The 27,978-nt window shown below is 40.4% G+C and overlaps 1 protein-coding gene across 4 annotated transcripts in view; it reads left to right on the forward strand.

Annotated features, from left to right (window-relative positions):
* HAPLN1 (hyaluronan and proteoglycan link protein 1) overlaps window positions 1–27,978 on the forward strand; it is a 68,037-nt gene that overhangs the window by 28,396 nt on the left and 11,663 nt on the right. For 3 of the 4 annotated variants that reach the window (XM_075078917.1, XM_075078916.1, XM_075078918.1), the window contains 2 exons: window positions 6,034–6,159; window positions 18,312–18,686. In XM_075078917.1, coding sequence (XP_074935018.1) covers window positions 6,060–6,159; window positions 18,312–18,686 — 475 coding nt within the window. In that variant the 5' untranslated portion in view covers window positions 6,034–6,059. The remainder of the gene's footprint in view (window positions 1–6,033; window positions 6,160–18,311; window positions 18,687–27,978) is intronic. The other variant, XM_075078919.1, reaches the window with a different exon arrangement.

Genomic DNA, 27,978 nt, shown 5'->3' on the forward strand with positions numbered 1-27,978 from the left:
GGGGCAGGGTCTGGAGAGCAGGTCTGATGAGGAGTGGTTGAGGGAGCTGGGGGTGTTTAGCCTGGAGAAGAGGGGGCTGAGGGGAGACCTTCTCGCTCTCTGCCACTGCCTGAGAGGGGCTGTAGTGAGGTGGGGATTGGTCTCTTCTCCCAAGTTACTAGCGATAGAATGAGAGGAAACAGCTTCAAGCTGCATCAGGGGAGGTTTAGACTGGATATTAGGAAAAATTTCTTTATTGAAAGAGTGGTCAGGCGTTAGAAGAGGCTGCCCAGAGAGGTGGTGGAGTCCCCATCCCTGGATGTATTTAGAAGATGTGTAGACACAGCACTTCAAGGCTTGGTTTAGGACGCATGGTAGTGTTGGGTTGATGGTTGGACTTGATGATCCTAGAGGTCTATTCCAACCTGTAATTATTATATGATTCTACACTTCTATGATTCTATGAAAAAGCTAGGTGCCCTTCAAGAGTAAGGTTGACTTTGCTGTTGCTTACTTTAGATGCCCACTTTTGACATCAGGACATCTAAAATGATTGTGTCAGTGCTACCAGGATGAGTCAGAACACTCACCCTCCTCCTGCAGTCAATAGAGAGATGAGTATTTGTTTCTTAAAGTGTTTCTTACAGTGCTGAGTGGGAAGCTGACTAGAGCTAGCCAAAAGAAACGCTAATTACGGGAGTTATTGAATCCTTGCTTGTAAGGAGACCCTGAGTCCGATCTGCACTTCAGGCACCTTTGTCCAGTCCTGTCCCTTTAATCCTGAGTGACGAGTCCTTCACTAAACAAATTTGCATCAGTACCGTGACTGCAAAACAGCCTTATGTTAGACCATTCAGTCAATAAGTGCAAGGTGTGCCCTCCACGGCAGTGTGCAAGTTTCAAACCCTCAATTCCCACTTCTCCAGAGAGGCCACAGTGCATATAGAGGAAGTTATTCAAAGACAAAAGTGAATACATGGAAGGCATGCTAGGTTAACTAAACAGACATCTGCCTTCCACTGGCCACATTGGTTAGGTATAAACTGTCTGTAACAATAGCTTGGACTCCTAAGTGGAATGTAAACATTTTAAATACAGCCACACTAACATAGGTATCCACAATCTGGAGCTGAATTCCACCCTTATGGCTTGACTCAGTTGCCTAAACCTAGGTGTCTATACATATATATATATAAAAGGTGTGATCTTTAGGAGACTTGGGCCAGTCATCTGATACCAGAAATCTCTCTGATCAGCTAGATTGACATATTGTCTCCAACTTCTCAGTTTCAGGAAAGGCTACTGAAGAGAGTGTAAGAGTACTGCCTAGACCAATCTTCATCCTATTCTATTATCTACCACCAGTGTCTAAGGATAAGAGATTCTCAGTTACTGCAGCTGACACTCTTCCCTGAAAATACATAAATTTTGTTTCATTAATAAGTACTTTTCTAGTGCTTAGCACCAATTCCCATATAAAGGAGAGCACCACATAGAGGGGGCCTGTAAATGCTTATATTATACACTAGGTTTGTGCATGGTTGCGAATAGTCCACAGATTTTGGGACTATTTCAGCCCCACATTATTGAGACTGATTTTACTGATTCTGTTACCTGGTTTAGATATCATTGATTACTGCCTTTACTTGCTGGGTCTCACTGTATTAAATATAGAAAACTCCACAGAATGACAGAGCCTCTTAGGAAGAAGTCCCCTGAGTTTGGTTTTGTCTCTGTCCCTGTGCGCTGGTACCTCGTCTCCTTCTTCCACAGGCATCTGCTTCTCTCCTCCTGAACCTTCATTGTACCATGAAGTTACACACATGAGGAGATGGCATAGCATGTTTTTACAATACCCTCTTCTCTGAGGGTCCTGTGGATACCTGGGTGCTGTGAGAGAATCACAATCCTGAAAGATCCAAAGCAGCAGAGGTGCTTCCACAGAAGCAGCCAGATTTTTGCATGTGTTAGGTAAAATCTAGTTCAAGCACCTATCTTACTAGGATGACAGTGTCAGCAGATGGATCACAGGAGACAGTGGTTGCATTACCATATGCTCTTGAACCATTGTGAGTTCAGCTTCCACAGGTCTTTTTTTCTCAAGGAAACAAGCATTTGATATAAGACATCATCATGTCTTAATATAAAACAAAAATTAACTCCTGTGAACAAAGGCATTCCCCAGGCTTTTAACTACTGTCAGAGAATACTGAGTTGGGTGGACCTTTGGCCTCTCACAGTGGATGCCCTCATGTTCTGTAGCCAGAAAGTAGTTGCAGTAGTAAATAAGAAATATGTTACTTTATTAAAAACAGAGATTAGTATGTAACATTATTTTTCAGTGCTCTGTTCTTCAGAGAAATACTGGTTACTTATGCACTTGAATTACTTGAAGGCATTCTGTTAATTTTCAGAATATTATTTTAAAATACAAACATTGCAGTCTCTTAGATATGCCAGTAGCAGATGAATTATGGCTGGGTAAATATGACAAAATGGTGATTAGTATCAGAATTTCAAATTTTATCTAAGAATGAACAGTTTTTGAGAATTTAAAAACCACAGGTAGTCACCTTGACCACTTCCCTGAGCCTTGAGGTCTCCCAACAAAAAATACTTTTCAGCTTCTTTTTGTTCCTGTCCAGGGAGATAACAGCTTCATGAACTGCAGTAATTGAAACAGTGCAAATTTCTTGAGTATGACTAATCATTACCATTTCTTACCGAAAATTCACAAACTCTCCCAGCCAAGGTTTTATTAATTTTAATATGAAAACATCCACACCTATCATTTCTCCCCTGAGGTCTTCCTAGGCTGCTGCAGAAATGGACTCTGACTTCTGTTACTTTGGCTAGAGTTGAGGATGTGAATTCCTCTGGCTAACTGCTTTTTTGATATCCTACAAAACACCAGGGGTCAGGTTTTTGGCCTGTTAACATTGCTTTGTACTGCTCTGGCTCGATGCTGCAGCTCCCATCACAGAGAATCCCAGGAGGAGAGTGGTATGAGGTTGGGGTATTCCTGATTTCAGACACCCACATTTTCTCAGCTGCTGCCGTACATGGCAATAAAAGGGAGCAGCCTTCAAGCTGCTCAGACTTAAATGGAGGGTTAAAATGGGCCCCAACAGGATGCTTCTACCCAGTTAAAACTACTCTCAGTCGATCAACCTCAAGTATAAAGCATCTGGTGACTTCAGCAAAGATATGCGATGGGTACATTTTCTAAAACGTTGATCAAGCATTTGCTCCCCTGGGAAATAGTTTTTGGGTTCTTCCTAGTTTTGTGCAGTCTGGCAAACCCACCTTAGCAGTGCAGATGAACTTTACCAGAGTCAAAGAAAGCACAGACATGTACACACATGCTACCTGTGTGTGTGCTCCTGCACAAAAAATGAACACTTTAGGCTGTTCTTTCTGTCCATGGCAATTAGGGAAAAACAGAAACATAGCCGCTGCAAACTTTGTTTATTAACAAAGCTAAAGTACCACCATCTTGGGTATACCCCTCCAAAACATGTGTCTGTCTGTAACCGCAAGGTTGGCTTTTGTACCATATCTGTGCAAAGTGACATATGAAATTGCTCAGCTCCATCCAGGAAACCAAGGAAAAGGAAGAGCAGATCTCCAAGTCATCACTAACCTGCCTTTCATCCTGCTTGTGTGATGCTATCACATAAACTCTATAGAGGAACATGTTGTTTATCTGAAGGTACAGGCAAATATCTCTAAAAGGTATATCCTGCCCCCTCAGTGCCCCAGGCTAATCCTGAAACTAGTTGTTCTGACAATCGCCACCTGATGGTGCTACACAGAGGACTTTCCCCCATCATATTAGGCAGACCTTGACAAGGAAGGGAAGGCATGTGTGGACTTCTTCCTCCGTGTAACCAGAAGGTAAATCCTTCTTGTTCCACAGTAGATCCCCAGTCTGTGTGCACATAGTTTGATGGAGAGGGGGATGCTGTCCCCAGAAAAGGTAGTTCTACCTGTCATCTGGTTACATGGTTGTTTCTTTTTACAAGCGCCACGGAAGAAAGCAGGTTTATGGCAAGATGTAGAGGCAAAGTGTTAATGAGCAGGTAAGGTGCTCCCAGAGGAGGTCTCTAGAGCCCTTGTGGGCTTTACCCCAACTCACTGGGTCTAGGAGGTCTTGCACCCAGAGTACACTCCAAGATGCAGATGGAGATGGAAATACCCCCATAAACTTTGCCTTCAAAATCAAAGCTTCTTTTTAACCAGACTATTTCTAAATCACTAACTCTCTTGCCCACCAATAAAGAAAAATGATTTTCAGTTGTTAGTTAACAGCCAAAAACCCCAAACCCCAAACCTGAAGCATTTTTCATTCTTAGAGGAAATAAATCAGGTGCCTAGTCTGGGATTTGTGAGGGAAAGAGCAGTGTGGTTTTACAGAAGCGTGCCCTGCTTTGTCAGGCAGCCAGGCCAGCAGCCCCATCGCGCAGGAGGAATGCCCGGCTGCACTTGTGTGACCCCTCCGGCCAGCCCAGGCTCAGGCTGATGTGCTCTAGGGGGAGCCACATCTGTCCTTGCTCTCCAGAATGGAGGTCATCAGCCTGCCAAGCTTTCCAGGAAAGAGGGAGTGGCCGGAGAGTCGAGTTACTGAGTGTGGACCACCTGGAAAATAGTGTGCAGCGAGCACTTGCCCTACCTCTAGACACTCCATGGTAAGGAGTAAGGGATGCTGAATTGGCTCTGAACTCCCACCCAAACTCGGTTTGAAGAGATGGAAGGGCAGGCAAGTAACATGCATGTTCTGTTATGAAAAAATAGCAATAGCATTTCTGCATTTTAGTGTGTAATAGAGGTTGGCTTGGATTACAATATTAAGATCTAGACTTGAAACACATAGGTGTTTGAGTCTATTTGGGGACAGTGATTGTTTGCAAAGCTTGGACCTTGACCCAGGTTCTGACTGAGAGTACCCTGCAACTTTGATGTGTTTCTAGCTCTGATAGAGAAAAAGGGGAAAAAATAAATTTATGTCTGCATTAGAGAGAAAGAATATTAATAATGCGGCTGCTATTCGATGATTGGGAAAGAAGTCCTAGTCTCTTGAAAGGCAAAGTGGGGAAATAGTTATCTTTTATTTCAAGAAATCAGGGTCGTAAAAATTATAGCTCTAAAAGTCATAGCAGCCTGAACCCTCTACATAAAACCTCTTGTATTTTATGCCTCCTTTCCTATTTCATGTCTTCATTTGTCTAATTACTACTCAGAGGCTGGCAGAGATTTTCCCTGCAGCGCTCAGCTCTGCTGACTGCAGAGAACCTACCTGGCACACTAAGTTAGTGCGTCAGCATTCTAGGTAGAAATGAATGAAAAATCAATCAGGGCAACTGCAGTGGTAGCATATACAACTCTAACCTACTTTGTGCATGCTTTCAAACATTTCATTGTGTATTTAGGCATCTTTTAAAATGGTAAGTGGGTCTGAAATAAAATAGATCTTTCCAGTCAGACTAAGAAATGTTTTGTCATCTTTACTGCTTAGCTCAAGCAAACTTACCACCCTGACTGCTAAGTTAACTTGCAGTCTTGACTGAAATGCCAAGACCTACTAGATTGTTTTAATCTTGAAAATCTATCAACAGCAGATTGCATCATGCAGTGGATACAGATATAGTGATTGTTTCAACTGTATTTACAGACCAGGTCTCCAGTAGGTCTGGAAAAGAAAAAGTACACTAGAACCCTTTCTGAAACACAGGTATTGCTTACATATGGTCCTGCAAAGAGTTTGGTTTATGGATATTTGTGTGCGTGCTTTTATTTTTTCATGTTGCATTTCTGCATAGGCAGAGTTAAATACAGATTGCCAGTTTCCTTTAATGAAAGTCCATGACAAAAAGGTCCAGTCTTCATGCCTAAAAGATTAGTAGCTGTTGTAACTTTTTCAGCTGAGTGGGTTAAATGTGTTATAGATCCCTCATAAGATCATTGCTGTAATCATTGCTGTAACAAGTTGTGCAGTGCAACACTGTAAAGGTTTCCAAAAATTCACAAGCCTCTTTGTACGTGATGCCCTTACAGTGAAGAAGATTCTTTTGACTGTAAAGATGAAGAGTCTACTTTTTCTGGTGCTGATTTCTGTCTGCTGGGCTGAACCTCACCCTGACAACTCAAGTCTGGAGCATGAAAGAATTATTCACATTCAAGGTAAGGAAATACATGAGAAAATACCAGTATCTTCAGATTGCTGAGAGAAACAGAATAATGTGCTTAATGATCCTTAATTTTTTATTTTGCTGCGCAGTTTTTTAAAATACTATTATTACTGGTGACAAAACCTTTTCTTTTCTGGTTCTGTTGCATTATGATTACTCCCAAGGAAAGTAAAACAATGAAAGTTGCACTATTTAACAGCACATAGTCACAACCTTGCAAAGATTAGTGACTCAGGTACAGCTTGATTTAAGGTAAAAAAAAAAAGCATGCACCCTAAAGTAATAAGCAACTGCAGTGCGTTGAAATACCTTTAGTTTGTTGTGGAATATCTTTAATTTTAAGAAGACTGTCATACATAGTTCTTCACATTACAGATATTTATGGCTGTTTATTATTTTAAAAGGCTCAGCATATATGAGATCATAATTGGGCAATTTAAACCAGAAAAAAAAAAAGTAGCTTACCCCAAAAGAAATGTGTCTTGCCTCATACCTTTAATTCACACTAAGTATTATACTGGCCTTCTGCATAATCCTGTTTGGTTCATGTTTGAATCCTAGAGCCTACAGCTGTAGCAGGATTTGAGTCTGCAGTACAATGCAGCTGTTTTTTCAGTCCCAGCTTCAGTCGTTGAGGGTCATACTGTGTAAGAAAAACAGGGGATTTATGCAGTAAGGACAGGCAGAACTAACAGGGATTTTCCTGCTTTCCTTTATATGTTTCTTGAGGCTGGCTAAAATTAATCTTACAAAATTAAGGAATGCAGCATTATTGTTCTCTCTGTCTCTTTAAAGTGGGATATGTGAATGTTTGTGTAAATGTGAATTGCCAAATTAGGGCAGGTTACTAAGAAAGCCTGAACATTTAGAAGTTCACAGGAAAGTCACAGAAGCCAAAGGTACCCTGCACCTATTGAAAGAGGCACTCAGATTGTCAAGGTCAAATAAGGAATAACAGATAGCTGGTGTCACTCTAAGGAAACTCACAGGATGAAGGTCAAACTAATGTGTTATATCAAACTGAAGACATATCACTGTTGTGAGACGATGAACATTTGATCCTCAGGGTACATTTCAGATTTGACACCAACATCTATTAAACATATTGTTTGCCTTCCCTTGTATAATGCAGTTTCTTATCTCTGAACTTTATTTAGCTTTTTGGAAGATTAAATTAATGGAAATAATTAAACCAAATAAAAATTATTTTTCCTTATGTTAAACTTGCTTAGTCCTCCATTTAGTGTAATTTGTGAAGTCATACATGTCACTTATTACTAGTCCTTCAGCATGGGTACAGTGCAGTCTTCAAGTGCCAAATTGTTCAAAGCTGATAAAAGTTTCAAGTTGGACCATTCTCCCCACCCATGAAAACTCACCTGAACTTTGAGAGTTATTCCTTCAAGGAAAGCTAGATAAAGCTTAAAATTGAGCACTTCCAAGAGCTTTGTACATCAGCAGATTCAGGCTCTGAAATACACAGACCACAAATCAGAAAGAATAAAACTGCTTGGAACATGGTGTTTTTACTATTAATTTGTTTCATTTCTCTCTGCATTTTGGAATCCTGTCAGGGTTAGGATTCTGCTCTGCCCAATGCTGCATAAACACATACAATGATTTACACCTGGAAATGAGCTGGAAATCAGGGAAGCCTGTGGAACACATGTGTTATAGCTTCATACAAAAGGTATTTTATATTACATTAAGGAGTGTAGCACACCCCCCCCCCAGCTGAAATCCAAGAGATCTGTAACTAAACTCCTCCTGGACTGCATGCTTTGGAATGCCTTAGAATGACAAAAGGTGCAGATAGATGTTGTGTAGTAAAGTGCACAGGGCTGAAAAGGATCTCCTGAGGCAATGAACTAAACTGTCCTCTATTCTTTGCATCAGGTAATCTCCTGTAGGTTTAGTTTCATTTTTTAAAAAGCTGGGTTTCAAGGCTCATTACTACAGGTCGTTTTGGACCCTATTTTTATGATAGGAAAAACACTCTGCTAATTCTCCATGTTTATTCACAGCCTTTGTGTGGCCTTATGCTTCTCCTACTGTTATTCCGTAGGTTCAAATAACAATTCTTCTACTTTCATGTTCACTTTAAATCATTGCTAAGATAACACCATATCCTCACAGCTATCATTTGAGCAATCTTTTTCAAATTCTTCTCTAAGTGTATAATCTCCAGTTACCTGATGATGTTAGCAGTTCATCTCTATGCTGATTCTTGTTTGAATTCATACTTCTTGATTGCATCCAGCCAGGATTTTATTCCAGATAAGACCTTAGGCTGGCATTAGTATTTTTGTTTTCTAGCTAGCATTGCTTTGCTTTTCAGACCTTGGATCAAATTTCTACTCTTCCCTGCCATGCTGCAGTGCTGATTTATAGTCTATTGTGATAAAAAGTTTTTGCAGCCATTCTCCCTCATAATCACTTGCAATTAACAAGTACCAGGTTTATATCAATAGTTCTTCATGCTAGGCCTTAATAATCTAGATTCCATGTGAAAAAATTATTAATTCAATAGTCACATATACTTTATAAGATAAAATTAGTGGAAATATTAGAAAGTCTCAAAAATTATACTGAAGACAGTTCACTGGCTTTTCTCTAGGCTAATAATTTATGTTTCAGCCCAACCAATTGCAGTCTCCTCTGTGTCTAGTCCTTAGACACTTAGCAAAGTTTCTGCCAACACACCTGTTTTCTCCATCCTGTCTCATTTCATATATTTCCTATATGACTTGATTCACTGAGCTCTAAGCAATTGATACATCACATTTCCCTGGCCTTATATATTTATTTTTATTATATAGTTGATATCAAATTAGTCTGACACCCTTTGGTATCTACTGCATTTTATCCATCTTTCTAGTGTTTTAGTCTATTTCTGTTCTTCAACAATTTTTCAAAAATTGTTCTAAGGTCCTGTTTACTGTTGAGGACAGACTAGTCAGCTTGTTAATGGTTAAATTTCCTTACATATATCTGTTATTTTGCTGCTGTCCAGAAACACATGGTACCATTCTTAAAGTGAAAGACAAGCTAATACCTGTGCCACTATGTTTGCCATATCAAGTGTGAGTAGTAACATCGGTACTTCAGACTGTGATGTTTTCTACCCTTTTCATTGTGCAGGCTGTATTTTCTGAGCTCAGCTTTAATCTTTATAAATCCATTTAATATCAATGCAGTAGTACTTTAAACAACATCATGCTTTCAGAACATCAAAACCAACGACATCTAAAAGAGAGGATTTGTTAGTATAGTACTTGGGTCATTTCTCTATTGTCATCCACCTTTGTCTGTGCAGTTTCCCCATACTACAAAATGAACCTGTGTTGATTTAAAAGTCTTTTTTTTTTGCTGCTTCAGAAAGAGCTTTTACAGTCGTTCCTGGGGTGCTTTTGATCCATGCTCTGTTTTGTCCTCGCTATCATTTCTTACTTCTTCACAACCTGCCAAAGCACTAATGTGCAGTGCCACCTCATCACCTTTGTCTTTCATTTGGCCTGCCTAGAGAGCAGCCACCTACTCACTCTGTTACAGTCTGACGGCTATTTCAGAGTGCTTCTGACTCCCTTCACAACTCTGTGTCAGGAACCAGACCTAGCTACCCCACTTTGATGCCCCTCCATTAGTAGAAAACCTCATGCCAACTCTCTCGCACTCAGCATTTGGTAACCAGAATGATCAGTATTTCATATATTGTATTGTTCTCTGATTATACTGACAGGTCATTGCTTTTATGAACAACACAGAGCTCTGTCTTTCAAATGTCCACTTTCTTGAAACTGTGGATTCCTTCAGCTTTACCAAACACTTGCCAACCTCTTTAACATTGCAATAGGCATAGGTATGTTTTCTCCTAAATCTTTCAGTTTTTCATAGAAATTAGTTTCTGGCTTTGTGAATATCCCTGTTCCTGCTGTCAGTGTCAGCTCTAGTCCCTGATTCTCCCCGTGTTGTTTAATAGAGTGAAACTCGACCTCAGTCAAATTTCTTACCTGCTTGACAGTTTTACTTCCATACCTTCACGAGTATTCCTTTCTGCTTCTTTCCTCTGCCCCACTTCTTTTGTTTATACCTTTTCTTCTTTGGTTTTATTGCAATATTTATGAACAAAATTTATAATATATCTAAAGCTGCATTTTACGTCTTCTGTTACTTTATTTCCTTTCCTGAAGCCTGTGGTGGATTTCACAGTTCTGGTCAGGCTGCTGTATTATCCCGGACTGGTGGACCATATCACCTTCCTTTCTGGTAGTTTGTCTGTATATAAAAGTCATCCACTTTAACTTTTGTGGATAAAAGCAAATGAGAGAACTACAGTTAAACAAGATGTGTTGCCCTCCCTCACCCTTCCACCCCCATAAACTGTGTGTGCCTTAGGGGATACCAGTTTCACTCTTTAGAAAAATCATAATCTTAAATGAAATCATCTGTGAATGTGAAAATGGGACAAAAGTATACCCTAGCCGTATAAGTGTCCACAAAGGGAAAACAATGCTACTTTAAGCACATCAATGTAATTAAAGACTCAGATTTTTCTCTGAAGTCAAGATCTGCAAAGGACTGTGTGACCCATGAGAGAGGAAGATGATTCTTTTTAGTGCTCAGCTTTGTATACCCGTCTAATCTATTCACAGTGCTAGTTGCTGACCAATTATTCGAAGAAGCAGAGTACCCTTCAGACAAAAGAACATTTTTCTGTGTGTAGCTGTGTTTCCTGTTCTGCAAAATAAACAAAGTTGACTAATCCATTATAGTAATTGCTAAGTTAATTACTTAAGGGTGGCAGGAGCCTTTAACATATGCTTCCGGTTTGTTCAGGTTTTAGAAATACAACAAGAAAAGCCAGCAAAGAGAACACGAAGTTTGGTTTGTGTAGGATCAACCTTTAACTTTTCAGTTTTTCCTTGATATAAGTCAAATTGTATTACACATCATTTCTTTACCTTTCTGATACAGGAATGCACCCATTTGCCTATCAAGAGCTCTGCACAGATTTATTTATACATACCAAGAAATATGTCAACATAGAATAAGCAGAAAACTTTTTGATATTGCCCTATTGAAAAAAAAATTTAAATCAATTAATAACTAAAGCAGATGAAATCTTTGCCCAATTTGTTCTGCATGGTAATGGGTTTTATTTACAGTCCACATCCTTTTCTTCAAAACAACCCAGAACCAACAGAGAGAAAGAAGCTGCATAGACTTGCTGGACTTGCCAAAAATATGATAAGAAATTAGATACACTTCTGATTTGACCTCTTATACTAATTCTTATCTTTGTAAATTTCATGTTATTCCTCTTTCCTTTTGACTTTCTTCCTTTGGTCCACCTTTCTGCATTTTCCCGTTTTTAGTGATGTTACCTGTTATTTCTTTCCATTTTCTTGCATTTATCTTTTCCACTTAAAATTTCTTACTAGTTTTGTTGTCATTCAGGACACTTTAGATTACTCATGATCCATTTTGCAATCTTTTCTTATAATTGAGCTGCTTCTTTTACATCAACACAACTTGCTTTCCTCTTCAGCATACGGCATGGTGCAACAGAATGTATTAGAAATGTTATCAAAGAGCAACCTCACCCCAGATGCTGGTCTTTTCTCTCTGGTGACCAACGCCAGGACCCGAGGGGATGGCAGGGAGCTGTGCCAGGGGAGGGTTAGGCTGGGCATTAGGAAAAGGTTCTTCCCCCAGAGGGTGGTGGAGCCCTGGAACAGGCTCCCCAGGGAGGCATCACGGCACCAGCCCGGCGATATTCAAGAAGCACTTGGCCAACGCCCTCAGAGACACGGTGTGAATTTGGGGCTGTCCTGTGCAGGGACAGGAGCTGGACTCGGCCACCCTCGTGGGTCCCTCCCAGCTCAGGGTGTTCCGTGATTCTATGATTCCCGTTGCCATGTTGGTTTCATTAAAAACATTCATGTGTATTTTGGAATGGGCCTTAAATGATAGGTACCAGAAAATTTGGGTTGTAAAAAATTATTACAGAAACAGAAGGATTCATATTAAATATAAATTTAAATTACTAATTTGCCTTTACTTGCTACACCAGTCTAATTCCATATACATAGCCTTTAAATGTAATTAAAGAACTGGAAAATCTCCTCATTGGGCCTGGTTTTGTCAAACAGTCTCAATGCCACCTTTGAAAATGTACTTCTGTACAGAAGTGCAGAGACACTGTCAACATTTCTGTTCTATTCTGCTCTATGAGGCCTGAACTTCATGCATTTTCTTTATCTATACTGAAGTAAACACATACTTAAAGTTTATTTAATGCAAAAGGTGGCAATATTTTACAAGAGCTGAAGTTTGTTATTTCCGTGATGGTTTTATGTGCTGTTAGGTCTCCTAGAAACCTAAACTTGAGTCAACATGGCCCCTTTAACAATTCCCCCCAGTGTGTTACTCAGGTAGAGTAGATAGGATCAGCTGAAAAATGTTTTACCTCAGTCTTGTAATCTCTGTGTTGAAGAGACAGATTTCTTCTCTGCCATTTATAAAATGGGTATTTTTAGCTCTTCTGTTATTTGGAACCATGTACCTGAACTTTTAGCCAAGACTTATCTAGCATCTCCCTTGCCAGCTGTAGGTCAAAACTTGAAACTAATGTGTAAAGAGTATTTTATCCTGTCAGTTTAGAGGCAGGAACATGGGAGATTGATGCTTGTATTTTCTTTCTTGTGACATAAACAAAACGACATTAGTACTTGGGCCAAGAACAGCTTTTCCTACTCTTACAGCTGATATACAAAGTTTTTCTTTTTTTTTTTCCCCCAAAGCAAAAGGTAGTTAGTTGAAACATACTTAGAAAAAATGTAGTAGGAAAAGAATGTGGAAAAAAGTGTGTGCATAACCCTTCCTCATGTTTTCCCTTCAGTTTCTCTGAGCAATACACACATGCACATATGCATCAATAATGCACTTCCTTACATATTATAGCAGGTGGAAATTATTGTTATCACAGAAAGCACTTTGACTTTTAAACAAACTTGGTAGGATAACCAAACAAGCCACTGCTATAGAAAAGTGAGGATGCTTTACCATGACAGTTTTGCCCCTGGTAACACTACAGGAAGCAAAAAACAACTATGTGTTAAAGTAGGATGGCACACAGTGTTATTAATCTAATGGCTTGTAACAATGTGGAACATTTATGCAATACATGAGTTTATCTGACAAAACACATCTACAATTTGATCCCTGGCTTATGATTTTTCCCCCTCTAAAAATGCATGTTTTTTTCTCCACAGTTGCTCTGTAAGTTAGTCCATTAAAATGTGGGAATAACCAAGTTTCATAGACAGGTCAGCATAAGCTTCTGGACAGTTCTGATGGATAAAGTGGATAAAGCTGTTTGGCAAGAGTTGTGGCGTGACTTGTCCTCTCTGCCCCATGCTATGTTCCTGGCCTTCCAAACCTGTCTTGCCATTGCTCTTGAATGCAGAAGCCAGTTAAGAGAGAGAAAAAATCCAAAATCAAAAAACAAAAAGAGAATGCCCCCCCCCCCCCAAAAAAAACCAAAAAAAAAAACCCCAAGAATAAAACATCCCACAACTAGAAAGACAAACAAATCTGAATACATGTCCAGCAGTAAAATCTGGAACTAAACCAATAAGCCAGCAGGTGAGACTGAATTGAGAGCTCTGGCAGCGTGTGAACAAGTCCAGTTACTGTCCTTCAAATGGAAATCACACTGAAGTCAAGGTTAGAAGTGTACAAAGTAATGACAACCAGAACAGCAGTGTTAATTGCATAGCATTCAGACGAGGGAGAAAGAGAAGTGGAGAATAAAACAGAGGTGGGTAGCATGCTACTGCCCCTGCCTTATTACTTAAGGTAGCAAGATACCCTTTTGCCTGCAGTATATACCTGCTTGATTTGGCACCACTAACATACAGCAGAGCCAACCTGAACAACAAGTTTCCAAGTGAGTTTTTATTTGTGGCAGGCTGTCTTTCCCTACAGCTTGGAAAAGCAGCTCTCAGAGCTGTGTGCTATCCCACGCAGCTGGACAGCTTCTGCGACTTGGACAAACTCATTTTTAGCTAGCTTAGCTGTTTTTGCATTATGTTGTCTTTGTCATCTACATAATTGTGCCAAGAGGATTAACAACAGGCCATAGCCTGTCAGAATCCGTAGTAGGGAAGCAGGAGTGGAAAAAAATATGGCAAATTAGTCACCAGTGGTGCTGGGTCCTGTACTGATAGCTAAGCTGCTGACTGTCTTTCAAGGCAAAATACACCTTGAAGGGTGAAAACCCCACATAGCAAACCTTTCTCATGTCATTTCTGACCTTGGGGCTGAGACCAGAGCCTATAACCAGGTTGTTGCCATCTCTATTCCCAACAGAAGGAGCAGCTGGAGGTTGCCCAGCACATTCCTCACCATCAGTCCACTGTCTGGGGCTCCTGAGTGGCCATGCATATGGTCTGTCTTGTCTCCAAAAAGCATCCAAACTGTCCTTTTGCAGAACAACTGTTTAGTGAGGGATTATCTGGGGTTTGTAGAGTTTATAGTTATTTGGTCATTCACCTTACAAATTCTCTGTACTTCAGAAGAAAGTAGTTCTGGGGAAAAAGTATTGTCTTCTTCAATTACCATGCTGGACTCTGTGATAACGCTCTTGTGTCCCATCGTTTTCGTTTTTGTCTTCATCTTTAGATATTCCTGCCCTTAGATACAAAGATAATTGTATTCAGAAGTAGCAGCCTTGTCAGAAACCCCATGAGAAAACCAGGGAGCCAGGGAGCAACTCTGACAAGCCTTTAAAACAGTGTTTACCCCATCTTCTGTGATCAGCTTACAGTTTCACAACCCATCATTGCTCATTGCATTAAGGTAACCCAAGAAGCAGGATTCATTCCTCATTTAAGCTAACTTTCACAGCAGTAAGCTAGAATGCTACATCCAGAGTGCTAAACATATAATAAATGAAGGGATTCTGTTTTGCTTTGTGTTGGGCACTTTTTTTTGTTTGTTGTGGGTTTTCTTTTTAACTCTTTTTCTGTTGATTCCAGAGAGACCAAGACAATTCATTTTGCCATGCCCCCAAAAGTATGCAGTTAGGTGAATTTAGCCCTGGTTCTTGCTGACTGCTGGATAATGAAGATCTCTTGGCCTCTTGCCAAACCCCAGTCACCTAATTTTTAATCCCAAATCCCTGCTGCCTGCATGTCTTGTGCATCTTCTAGGCCAAAAAGAAACTATGCAGCAGCCCCCAATCTGGAATATGCTTTTCCTTGAAAGCCAGGGACTCTTCCTTCCTCCTCTCCTAGGTCTGGGAGCAGCAGCGGTGCAATTTTCTGCTCCACTGTCTTGCAAGAGAGAAGGGTATATCTATTTTTCTGTAAAAATGAATTGGCTTTTAGAAAACTTGAGTGTGGAGGCTTATTTCAAATGTTGCATCTCCCTTTGAACCTCCAGGGATGTAGGAGACGGTCCAGGTTGAGAAAAGCCATGCTTTTCTTTCCTTTGCCAGGTTGTGATCGCCTCTGTTCTTTACCCTTACTGAGATAAAAACTCAGGTAATGGCTTCTGCAAAGAGCCAGAGGAGGTGGGAAGCAGCCAGGAGAGAGGTACACCACCACATTAGGATGCTAATGCTGGAGTCAGAGGTGACAGTGGTCTGGGCAAGTCTCCAGGCCTTGCTGGCGCAGACTAGCTGTTGTTAGAAGGAGCGAGCGTTAGCAGCCTGAGTCAGACTCTCCCTCCTGCCCCAGTCCTTTCTGCTAATATTTATTAACTTGACTCTTTCAGTATTAAAGATCCAACATAGTTGAGCTCTGATTCAGATTTCTTGGTAATAACCACCCCAAAGCATAACATTTCTCCTCCCAAGGTGGACAGAAGTCTGTGGAACGTCTTTGTCCCTGAAGGAAACAGGGAAATTCGCAGACCAACCATCCTGGCTGCCTTCACTTTCTTCCTTCTTCTCATTCTGTGGAAACAGTGTTAGCAACACTTTCCATGGTGCTTTGCCTCAGATCACCTCTCTCCTTGGATGCTCTCCTCTGAAAGGGGGGAGATGGATTATCGGAGCAGTCCCAAGCCTCTTCTTGCCTCTGGGAAGAAGGGCAGTGAAAAAGAACAGCAGTTGTATGACGCTGCAGGTGACCTAGTCTGCAGTAATGATTTTTCACTAGGTAGGATGGTCTCTCACCCTGGTAAAACAACTTGCAGTTGCAATTTTGCACTCAGCAAGTTTGTCTTTGCAATTATCACCCCTGAATCTGTTTGCATAATTATAAAATACTGCATACCCTGGGGTTTCTTCTGCTGCTTAGTGTAGCCAGTGCAGACAGATAGTGAAGTCAAGCTGAAACTGCAGTTTAGGTGAATATATCATTCAGCTGGCAGACCTGTCAACAAGGCTCAGAAGCTGAGGACTGTCTGGAGACATTTATGAGCTGCAGATCCTATCATCTCCCTGCACCCCCTGTGGCTGCGGACACAGCGTAGGTTTTTGCAGTGCTGTGAACAGACAGCTGGCCGGGTGGGATACTCCCTGGTGGGCTCATCACTGGCACCTCATCTGTCAGGCAATCTCCATCCCAGTCCTTCCCTCCTTCAGTCATCCACACCCCTCTCTGGCTGATGACATTTTTGTGTGCATTTCTGTGGTTTCATCCTATCAATCCAGATTCATCCCCATGGACGCCAACAGAAGATTGCTGCTAGCTTTCATAGGGTCAGCATCTCAGCAGCCCCCACATTTGGGAATTTAGCCTTGGCTTTTTCTGATGTTAGAGAGAGGCAGACTGAACCTTAAAGATGGGAATCGCATTTCTGGGTGGTTGCATTGACTTGCTGAACACACATAGGGAGTTTTGAAGTCTTTCTTTGCAGTCTGTTATGTAGAGTGAGGTCGGTAATTCTTTCCCAGTGAGCAGAGCACTGGTGATTCATTGCTAGCTTCGGTTGGTGTCTGAGTGATAGAGGATGGCAATCTCTACAGAAGTGCTGAGCTTGCTAAATCAATTTTGCAAACTGCGCATGAGAGGAAAGGCAAAAGGAACTGAAAAAAGGAAATATTCTCCCTTTTGGATACAACTGTTGACTGCCGCCATGAAATCTGTGCTTTCCAGGGTTTTCCCAAGGCAGCAGAGCTTGTCAAAGAAGCCCCAGAGACTTAAGGTCGGAAGCGAGCAGCTGCTCAAGCTGACCGTCCTAAAGATAAATATTTCATAGGGCAACATCAGCTGTGGTTAAATACTAGATAGAAAAGAGAGCAGGGAGTCTGGGTGAGGGTGAGGAGGAGATGAGCCAGCCAGTTAAATATGGGTTTGTGTGAAAAGCGAGATCAAAATTTCTAAGATAAAATAGTTTAAGGGTTTAAAGGAGATGAGGAATACAGATGAGAAAAAAACAGATTGAGATGGTGAGGAAAGGGGCCAGGAGAGGACTGAATTTTACATTTGAAGATAAATTGGACTTCTTCAGTTTGGTGGAAGCATGTCAAAAGACGAACTTGAACTCAAATGTTAGAAGAGAATACATATAGAAAATGAGACATTTTAGAAATATGCTGAAACTTTTCATGTCAATATAAATAGTGCTACTTGATACAGTAATGGTTTTTCTGTTTTGTGAGCATGATTCATTGCATCCCAGATCATGAGGGGGTTTGTACACTTCCACCTGAATAAGCTGAGTCCATACATAAAAACTGAATTATGAAAAAAAACATGCAGCGTTGACGGACAGCTCTGGAACAACCCACAGGGAAAAGTGGAATTTTTGTGTGGAGCCGTTTATGGGTGATGGCCTTCATCTACCAGCTGTACAACTCTGTCAGTATATAGATACAACTCTGCTTTCATGACTATAGAGTATATAGGATGGCCTCTGCCTATACGAAGGGACAGCGCTGTGAAAGAGTTTGCCCCTCTACCTGTCTGGGGGGTGCACACACAGACATACTTGCAGCTAAGTAAATAATTGTATATAACTGGTTTATATGCTTTACTATTGCATAGGTACAAAATGATTGCAGGGAACTGATTCTGGAGACCTAATGATTAATATGGCTGATGGTTGTTATGGTACTGATCATATCCATTCTGTAAAAGGTAGATTGCAGACTAATTCTTGTTGTTTTTTTCTTTTCTCCTTGAATCCTAGCAGAAAATGGACCCCGTCTACTTGTGGTAGCAGAGCAAGCTAAAATCTTCTCACACCGGGGTGGCAATGTCACACTGCCATGTAAATTTTACCATGAACACACATCAACAGCTGGCTCAGGAACCCACAAAATCCGGGTCAAGTGGACCAAACTTACCTCAGATTACCTCAAAGAAGTGGATGTGTTTGTTGCAATGGGACAGCACAGAAAGAGCTACGGAAACTACCAGGGCAGAGTGTTTCTGAGGGAAAGCAGCGAAAACGATGCCTCTCTCGTAATCACGAATATAATACTGGAGGATTACGGGAGATACAAGTGCGAGGTGATTGAAGGATTAGAGGATGATACAGCAGTGGTAGCTCTGAATCTGGAAGGTAGGTAACACCTAAATTACACTTAAATTCAGATTTGTGCAGTGTTAAGGAATGCCTGCTTTTTTCTCTTAATACTGCTGACACTGTATTATCAGTGATCACAGCAAGCTGAGACGTGGGATTCATCATACTCTGGGGATCTTGGTTTGACAGCCCATGACAGTGATCATAAATTAGAAGAACACTAGGACTTCTATGACTTATGTTAGCCTATGGCATTGTCAGCTCCCAGTGAGACCTGGTGTGAGGGGAGCCAAAAAAGAATGACCAAATATAGTATGAAGAGCTCCTAATAGCCATTTTGCAGAACTTTGGGACATTTTAGATTACCAAGCAAATATAAATCTTACAGAGGAAAAAATTTAAAATAGTTTTCCAGAGACAATGGTTTTGTTTCCCAGCCTTATAATTACATAAAATAGATCTCTATATTCCCTGCCAAGACAACTACATGTAGTCCATAGCCATTTCCTTCAGCAATATTCTTGAAAACAGTAGAGTACAAAGCATAACAAAAATTAGTGAAACAGGTTTAAAGAGGACCACAAATTCAGCTTTCCTCTACTCTTATGAAATTCTGATAAATTTTATGAGATTCAATACATTTGAATTCAGTACATTCAATACCAGCATTTGGCCTTTTCCCCCAAAGCACTGCACTGAACTCAGCAGTAAACTAAAAATTACATGAAGATGTCACCCTTACCCTTATACCTACCAGCAAGTGCATGCCAGAGAGAATTTGATTGAAGCCAAGTTATTTGTGAAAAGTAGTTAGGAAGCAAAAAGAAAAGAAAAGAAGAAAATCAAACCCCTGGCTCTCACACCTGTAATCAGGTGAAATATACAACTCTTTCACTGAGGTTTATTGTACATTGTGATGGTTACATAGTTACCCTGCACAATGAGACTGGCTGAGTGGTTTTTGGAAACAAATAGATGTCATGGGCTTAGCTTATTTCTTTACATCTATTTTTCCATTCCTGGTTGGAGGCTGCTGAAACCTTCCATTTCTGGGTACAGAAAGGCACTGCACAGTTTCTGTGCTTGCAGGATAGTCAGTTTAGGTTGTTTCACTTCACATAATCTATCTTTAATAAGAATGCATACTGTTCTTTTAGAACTCAGGAGATAAAGAGAACTGGAAATACAGATGTCCAGTTTAAGTTGGCTAAAATAGTTTTGAGTAAAGACAGAAACAAGTAGGAAGAAAAAGCATTTACTTTTATTCTTCTCCACTAGTCAAAGGCTGTCGCATGTTCAATGTCCTCTTTGCTCGGGCAGACACTGCAGTGGTTGCTCATTGCAGCTGCTGTTATTGAGATGAGCCACTGAAGGGAGAGCAGTTTCTGCTCGGCATGCTCAGCTTTGCCAAAGTGAAAGCAAGGCTCTGGTCAGCTGCCCAGGCACAGGTATGGACCCTGTGATCAAAAGACACATTAGGAGGCGGACAGCCCCAGGGGACAAGAGTGATCCACCTCCCCGGGTGGTTTCCAGATATTAAGGATGTAAATAAAAATTCAATAAGTGCACCTATTTACTGCACGTGAGGACTAACCACATAAACCAGGTCAAAAACATGCAGCATCTGTTTATTTGTGTTTGACGCTGGCATAACTCTTCTCTTCGTGCCGTTGTGCAGATGGTCCCGGAGACCACCCCTGGGTTGCGAGGATGCTTAGCAACTCAATAATATTCTTCTGACAGTCTCCTTACATCCTAAGTACATACCTCTATCAGGCTTCAAGCTACTGCAGATAAATAGCTATAGACCTTGTTACCCATCAGATACTGGGTTTTCCCTGCGTTTTAGAGCATTATAGTATTTCTGCCAAAGTCAGAGCCAGTGTAAAATCTTTAAAGTGTTCATCACACCACACATCTGGACCAGATACTCATCTGGTGCCACTTAGCATTGTACCTCTGAAGCGAAAGTTCCTTACCTTTCTGCTATTAAAAGCAAGGAGGTTCCTTGCTGTGCCAGGAGTGCTTGGGGAGGGGGAGATGCTGATGGCAGCAGCCACAGATCAGGAAGTTTGGCCTGAAGCTTGGTACAAATACTTGTGCACATGCAGTTATCTGCATTTGAAAAGTAACATTTTATTGATACTAGAGTAAGAAAGAAATGAGAAATCTTTTCATTGCTGCATATGGTAACACAACTGAAAAAAAGGGGATTTTTCTACCTTTTTTACTGTGACTGTTTTGTGATATAGCACCATCCCAATGGATATGAGGTCTGGCTCCCACCTCCTGATACACACTGTCCTCTCTAGCTTACTGCTGTTCCTCTAAACATTGTCTTCCTCTGAAGCATGTCAACTCCAGCCCATCCTGCACAACAGCACCACTCCTTCCTGTTTCCCCCCACCTCCAAAATAAGGAAATTTATAAAGGTAGGGGGAATCCTGTTTCTTCAACCATGTATGTTCCAATCTCTGCCCAAAGGGAAGTTTGTATATTTTAACTAGGGTCTGGCTAACATAAGGAAAAATGTCTTTTTAATTATTTTTGTCAGGCATGGGACAGGTGTCAAACTGTTAATTTCCGACATTATACAGTGATGTTTCCTAAGCATACAAGAAAATTTCACTTGCAAAACTTCATGGTAAAACATAACCTTTCAAGAAGTAAGTTAAGATTAGCAAGTGTGTCAATGTCAGTTCTGCTTATAGCAACTAAAGCCAATGATTCTGGGTCTAAGTTTCCTTCTAAAATGACAATGCACTTGAATTTACAATGGACATACATAGCTGATGGAAGGTATTCCTCTGTTTGCATGCCCCTCTGCTTATTTTTTCATCTCATCTGTAGCTTTATGCAGTGCTGACTTTAATCGCTCTTTCATGTGTTTGGGTAATGTGGAACAGATTAAGGAAAAAAGAAATCAATCTTTGGACAAAAATAAAAATAATTCAGCCCATCCTAACATTCTACATCTGTTATAAATAATAAGGTTAATCTCAGAGTGAGAAGGATTTGCATCAATAGCCTGATGTCCTGAGATGGTGGCCCTAAGGAGGTTAATTGGCAGCAAGACAAAACCATTTATATCCAGGAATGCCCGCTAGCAGTGCAGAACAGCTGATCGCTCCAATGTGAGTTCACTGTACAAACACTATAGCTTTGGCTAGGTGAAATCAAGTTAATGTGTCAATATGAAAATAGTTGACCTCTACCTCAATGGACTTTTTTTCTTCTCTGAATGTGGTAGTGTTTTATTTTTATTAGACTTAAAGTCTTCCTGGGATTGCCATTCAATAAACTGTTCATAATAATTGGATACTTTTAGCTTTGAAAAAAAACCAGTGGAATTAGATTAAATCTGTATTTGTTACATGCCTTACACGGTTTTTGCATGTTTTCTTCACTGTTATTTAATACAGAACCACACCATTTTCCCCCTGAACTAGTGAGACGGTGCTGTCTAACAGCTAAAGCTCAGGACTAGGATTCACTGCAGTGTTTCACAACCACCAGCATTAAGAACTATTCAGTCATGTCATGATTATCATCCTGTGTGTAGCCTTAAGTACAAGGACTGGTGTAAGGGCAAGAGGGTTGGGGTGGGCACAGTGGCTGCAAAGAATGTCAGGGACTGCAGAGAGCAGGACAGTTCTTATGTTGGCCTTGTCACCAAACTGAACTGGCCTTACTCTTCTCCTGAATGTAAAATGTAGATTGTGAGTTTTACATTCTTTGTCAAATGTCCTGAGAGTCAAAAGCTTAACAAATTAAGAGGCCTCCTATGGCAGGTAGATATTGTTGCCTGAATCATAAGCAAAGAAAGAATTGTCAGCTTACATTAATTTTTTTTATGTTAGTGTTTTACTGTTCTACACTAAACTTTTTTATGTTAGTGCTTTACAGTGTTCCTTTCTTAGGAATACTAGGCACTGTAATGAATCTCACTACATCAGGTTTGTGTCCTGCGACTTCCCAGGCACGCAAAGGCTCCACCACTGGCCTTTGGTTATACTGCTCAGGCACAGGTTTTGTCTACTATTTCTTTGTGAGTTTCATAGGCCAGGAGACAAAGAAAGCAGAACAAGGCTAAACTGCCAAAGGCAGATTTTCACTCTATTAGGATTTTTGTTTTTTTGTGATTTCTGCCTTCAGGGAGAGGCGATAACTGAGCACAGTAGTTCTGCAATACAGGCTGTAAAATAATTACTTTGTACATTCAACAGTACCATAAATATGCAGATCTAGATAGGCCCATTAAAAATCTATGTAGAAAGCTGCTTCTGGGTAGAAGCTAACTCTCTGGGTGGCTCCACATGAACCAAAAAACCCATTGGGTTTTATGACTTGCTTGGAAGTATGTTAGCCTTTATGTCCAAGATAGCATTAGAGAAAGAACAGGCATCTCTCTAAAAAACAGAATTCATGGTTCAAAATACATCAAACAAGTCCATAAGCTCCATACAAATATATTTTTCCAAATTGTCACAGCAACCATTTTCTAATCTGGTCATTTGCTATTAAATTGGATATGAGCAATGGGGAATTCAGAGCTGAAACCAATATTAAACCCACTCCATGCTCTCAACAGCAGGATTTAGCCTAATAATGTATGTCATATTTGTTTCTTCTGTGTATTGGTGTCACATTCATACACAAAAAGCTATTTTAAATATCCCCTGCATGACAATCAGTTGTTCTCTCTGCTGTAAAACTGATTTTATAGGACACACTCTTTGCGCGTGCCTAGAAGACAACAAAAAGTCTTTTACAAGACAACCAGAGTTCATCAAGAGTAGAGTCGTGACAGACCAGTGTAATTCCTTCTGTGACAGAGTAAAAGGTCTTTGCAGGCACAGCTGTGTCTTGAAAGATGCAGGTGAAGTAAAAAGTTCAAAATAAAGTAGCAAAAAATTATCTGGAAATTATGACCTGAAAGGAAAACGTTAAAAGAATTGGTACTAGTTAGCCTAAGGAGAGCAAAGAAAGATAACAGTCTTCAAATTTTGATAAAGGCCATAGAAAAATAAAGGAATAATCTGCCCCAGGCCAGGCTATTCTGGTTTATATGCCTGTATTTGTCAGAAAAAAGCAACCCCACTGGCAGCTTGGTTATGGGATGCCATGGGCTGGAGGGACACGATCTCAAGCTTCAGTTTCAAATTCTAGGGAGCCTGATACCTGCTGACAGCTCATGGCCCACCCATGGAGTCTGTGCTGAATGATTAGATATCTGACAGACCTGACAGGCAGAGAAACGGGGCCAGACTGTCACGGAAAATGAGGGACTTACCACTTTTCACTGAATTTCAGAAATCCAGCATGGAAAATTTTGCCATTAAGTGTATGAACCTGCCAGCATAAAACTGTACCCTACAGTATAGTATATAGCAAACCCTACTGTTACCCAGTGTTTGCACTGGCTACAAGAAAACTTACTTTTCTTTTTGGGCTAAAACTCAAGGAAGTCCGTTTCTTTACTCTGGCTGTGAAAAGCCCTTTTTCCCCATATGAGTCAACACAAATTTGTGTTATTTTGTTCTATGTGCAAATACTTCTAAAACTACTAATTGTGCATGGAGCTGGCTTAATAAACACCCATAAATTGTTACAGAAGTCGAGCTTTCTAAGGTTATTTTCTTACCTTGTTGTCTTGGGTAACCATTACAGCCCCTTGCACTGACAATGTGTCTGTAGTGAATGGGTAGTTGCAAAGCACTTGCACTGAATTTTAGGGATTACTTGCATATCAGAGTCTGAAATACAAATAGCTTACAAGGGACACAAAAATATAGTATCTTTTGCATTCACTAAAAAACACAGTAACAGAAGTACATTATCTGAACTGAATGTAAAGCATTCATGGAAATACAGGTGTGCATATGGTGAGGGTATGTTACACATCTGGTTCTTATGTTCTGATTTGGTAGAAATCCTAATTTCCATTACAACAGTCATTTTCAGGATTGTGATTGTGTTGCCACATGTACATACGGCAAGCCCCACCGGCCCTCTTCTTTCACTAACAGATTTATTCTCCACTGAATTGATATGTCTCGGATTATTCCTCTCTTGCTTATAGGAAAGGAGGTCCTTTCCTGGGGGTAGGACCTATTCCAGAGAGCCGCGTGTTTGGGAGAGGGTCTACACTGTGAAGTCTATGTTGTAAATTAATATTCCCCATGAAGGCTCCACAAGTGTCTCAGCTGCTTCCTTAGTGTAAAATGTTGAATCACTAAAGTTAAGGCTCCTCAACTCAGCCTTCCCACAAAATAACCAGCTTTTAACCATCTGAGAATGGAAGTTTTTCTCTTCCTCCATTTCCTAAACCGAATTTTTTAATGTTTGGAACAGAGTGTTTTGTCTACTGGTAAAACACAGTGTTGGAGTCAGGAGCTGAGATTTCGTTTGTAGTTTGGAAACAGTTACAAGCCTCAGGACAGCTTTTATCCATTCAAGAACAGATGGACTGGATTATCTTTTGATGGGTTATAAGATCCAAGACCAAAGAAGATGCTTTGCAATTAACTGAAGTTCAGTGCTGCTCAGTTATAACAAAAGGAAGGTTAATAGTAAGATCCAGCTATGAATTTCACTGTTAGGTTTGATAGGAAAAAATTATATTAACAAAGATGCAAGATAATGCAAAGCTGCACAAAACACATACCCAGTCAATTCTGCTGTACAAAATCACCAATGGCCACCCCCATCTGCAGGATGAAATTAATGCTAATCAGTTGCAGGCTTGTACTGCAGATGAACTCAAACAAAAATCAGCTTCTATGCAGTGTACCCGAATATAGCCCAGAGCTAATATTACAGTTTTGTGCATATTGATGTCATTAAAACGTTGTTTCTTAAACTGTCAAACTCAGGTAGATTTGTAACAAATTTACATACATATTTAACCCCTTTTAAAAAGTGATTTTGGAATCAAATCTGTTTTAATAGTTTCCAATTAATTGTTGCTCAGAATTTAGAATTTAGAATTATGTAAATTTAAATCTTGATTTAAAAATACCTACCTCTGATATTTTTAGGGTTTTTTTTTACATGTATATGCAAATCAGACACATATACTGGAGAAGGAGTCGATTGTCTGGGGAAGTGTTGGGTTTCTAATAAAGTAATAAAGCTTGGACTTCTCTGACATTTGCTACATTTTTATTATAGCCAGTGATATTTCTATCCATCAATACTGAGGGGGAATGAATAATTTTTTTAAAAAGAGATGAGGGGGAGGAAGGAAAAACAGAGATCCAGGAAAACATGAAACATCTACAGCTTCTTGTTTATGAAGTTACAGTTAACAACACATGTTGTGTTACATTTCATTCATGCTTTATAGTTCAGAACAGCTAAAAACTGAAAAGCCCTTTAACAAAAGAATTATGAAAGGAAAGAACATCAGCAGATTCTCTGGTTAATTGCTCAAGGATAGCAAAATGTTTATTATTACCCTGCCAATTCTACATTTGCATGCTTTATTTTCTTGGACCAAATCACTGAGGTTTAGTAATAACAAAGATTTTATTTAACAGAAATAACACTTCTTGGACCATAGATGGGCGAGGGAGAGAAGGGAAAGAAAGGGGACGTTAAGATACCAATGGAACAGACACCGAAGTGGGTTTGAGTGTTTAGAAAGAAGAATGGCTTCAGTGCATGGTGACGGTCTTGCATGACCATAATGTAATTTCTCTATCCCATGCTACATTGCCCCAGAGACAAGGAACTTGTTTTAGGCAGGGGAATTCATCAGCAGGGAGAAAGTAAAAAGAAAGATGGTTGTTTATACCAGTTGTAAAGTTTTTGGCTCATGTCATGTGTTATCTTGTCTTCAGTCCCTCTGCATCCTACAGCACTTAGTTCTATAGAGATGTCTGAGAATAAACACTCTGAGCTGGATCTTCCCTGATGCCGTTTTATTTCAGCTTATTATGAGACTGGGCTAAAGCCAACTGTAAAATCTAAATCTGGGTTAAGTTTCTAAACCCTGCCAAAGATTAGGGTGGTCTGATCCAAACTTTTGTTTTAAGTCTCTCCCTTCTCTTTTATCAGAGCCACATGGGGAGGTGGTTCTTCAGCATTTTCTGAAACATCTTTCATGCTCCAAGATGTAATCTTTAACTACAGATCTTTTTCATAAAACAAGCAGAAAATATACTGTGGAAAAATCTGTCAGATAAGGGCAATGATTTTGATTAAATATTGCTGCTGAAACAATTCTGGAGGTGTCCCCACATTTCCCATCTCCACTTGGATGTCCTCTGTTGTGAGAAGGTCTCTCTGCCATACCTGTCTGCAATGGCTCACCACCAATGAGTAACAGACAAGGTGTTGGGCCAGCCCAACAGCTGTTGGACCAGCCAGCTGGTCCTCAGGGGTGGAAGGAAGCATTTGACTGGTCTATGCTCCTTGCACAGTGGCTCTCCGGCAAGCATCCTTTGGTTGAGCCAGCAGTGCTTTTGGCAGCCACAGGGGTAGTGAGGGAAGCTGGTGTCTCACATGGCTTCCAATCAGGGCTATCTTGCATTGCTGCGTGCTGTGTGCTACATGGCTCACCATCTGCAACGGGGGAAACCTGTCTTCTGCTCAAGGAACCATGCTCCCTGATGCCCTGTGTTAGGAGCGCTCCCTCCTTGAGTGATGACAAACTGCCTAAAACCAGCTGGAAGGTAGCACCTAAAATCACACATGACTTCACTGATTTTGTTTCCCTATAGATTTCCTATTTTAAGACCTTGGGACACTAAAATTATTCCTCCTTCCAGTCTAGCCTTGAAATGTTATTAAGCTGGGCATGAAATACCTTCCCATTCCTAGGATAATGTGAAATAAAATAAAAACAAAAAAAAACAACTGCCTTGAACCTCTCAGGAAATCTTGGCAAGGGTCCATGCAAAGAACATGGCATTCTTTTATGTCAGTCAAAATATTTCATTTTAATATCCATGTATAAAAAGAAATAGTTCATATGCCTCTGTACTACAATTTCTTCTTTCTACCTAACTGTCAGAAAACCCCCAAATCCCATCCTGCAAAAACTAGTACTGGGCTGGGTTTTAATTTACTTTTTTTAATGAGAAATTGATCTTACAGCTGATAAACTTGAATTTGCTGATGAAAAACATGTAGTTGCAAAATTTCAGCCAGCTCTGCTCATCTTTAAGCACTCTCAGACTGGAGAAGGGTGAGATCACAGTGGGGACAGCAAAGATGCAGATGGGAGCAACGAGCAGGCCTGGCACAGTTCCTGTTGGGAAAGGGATGAGGTTACAGGGAGAGGAGCTGTCTAGGTAAGGCAGCAGCCCTATCCCCTTCTCAA

This window comes from Phalacrocorax aristotelis, chromosome Z, assembly GCF_949628215.1.
Source record: "Phalacrocorax aristotelis chromosome Z, bGulAri2.1, whole genome shotgun sequence".
NCBI classification, from domain to species: domain Eukaryota; kingdom Metazoa; phylum Chordata; class Aves; order Suliformes; family Phalacrocoracidae; genus Phalacrocorax; species Phalacrocorax aristotelis.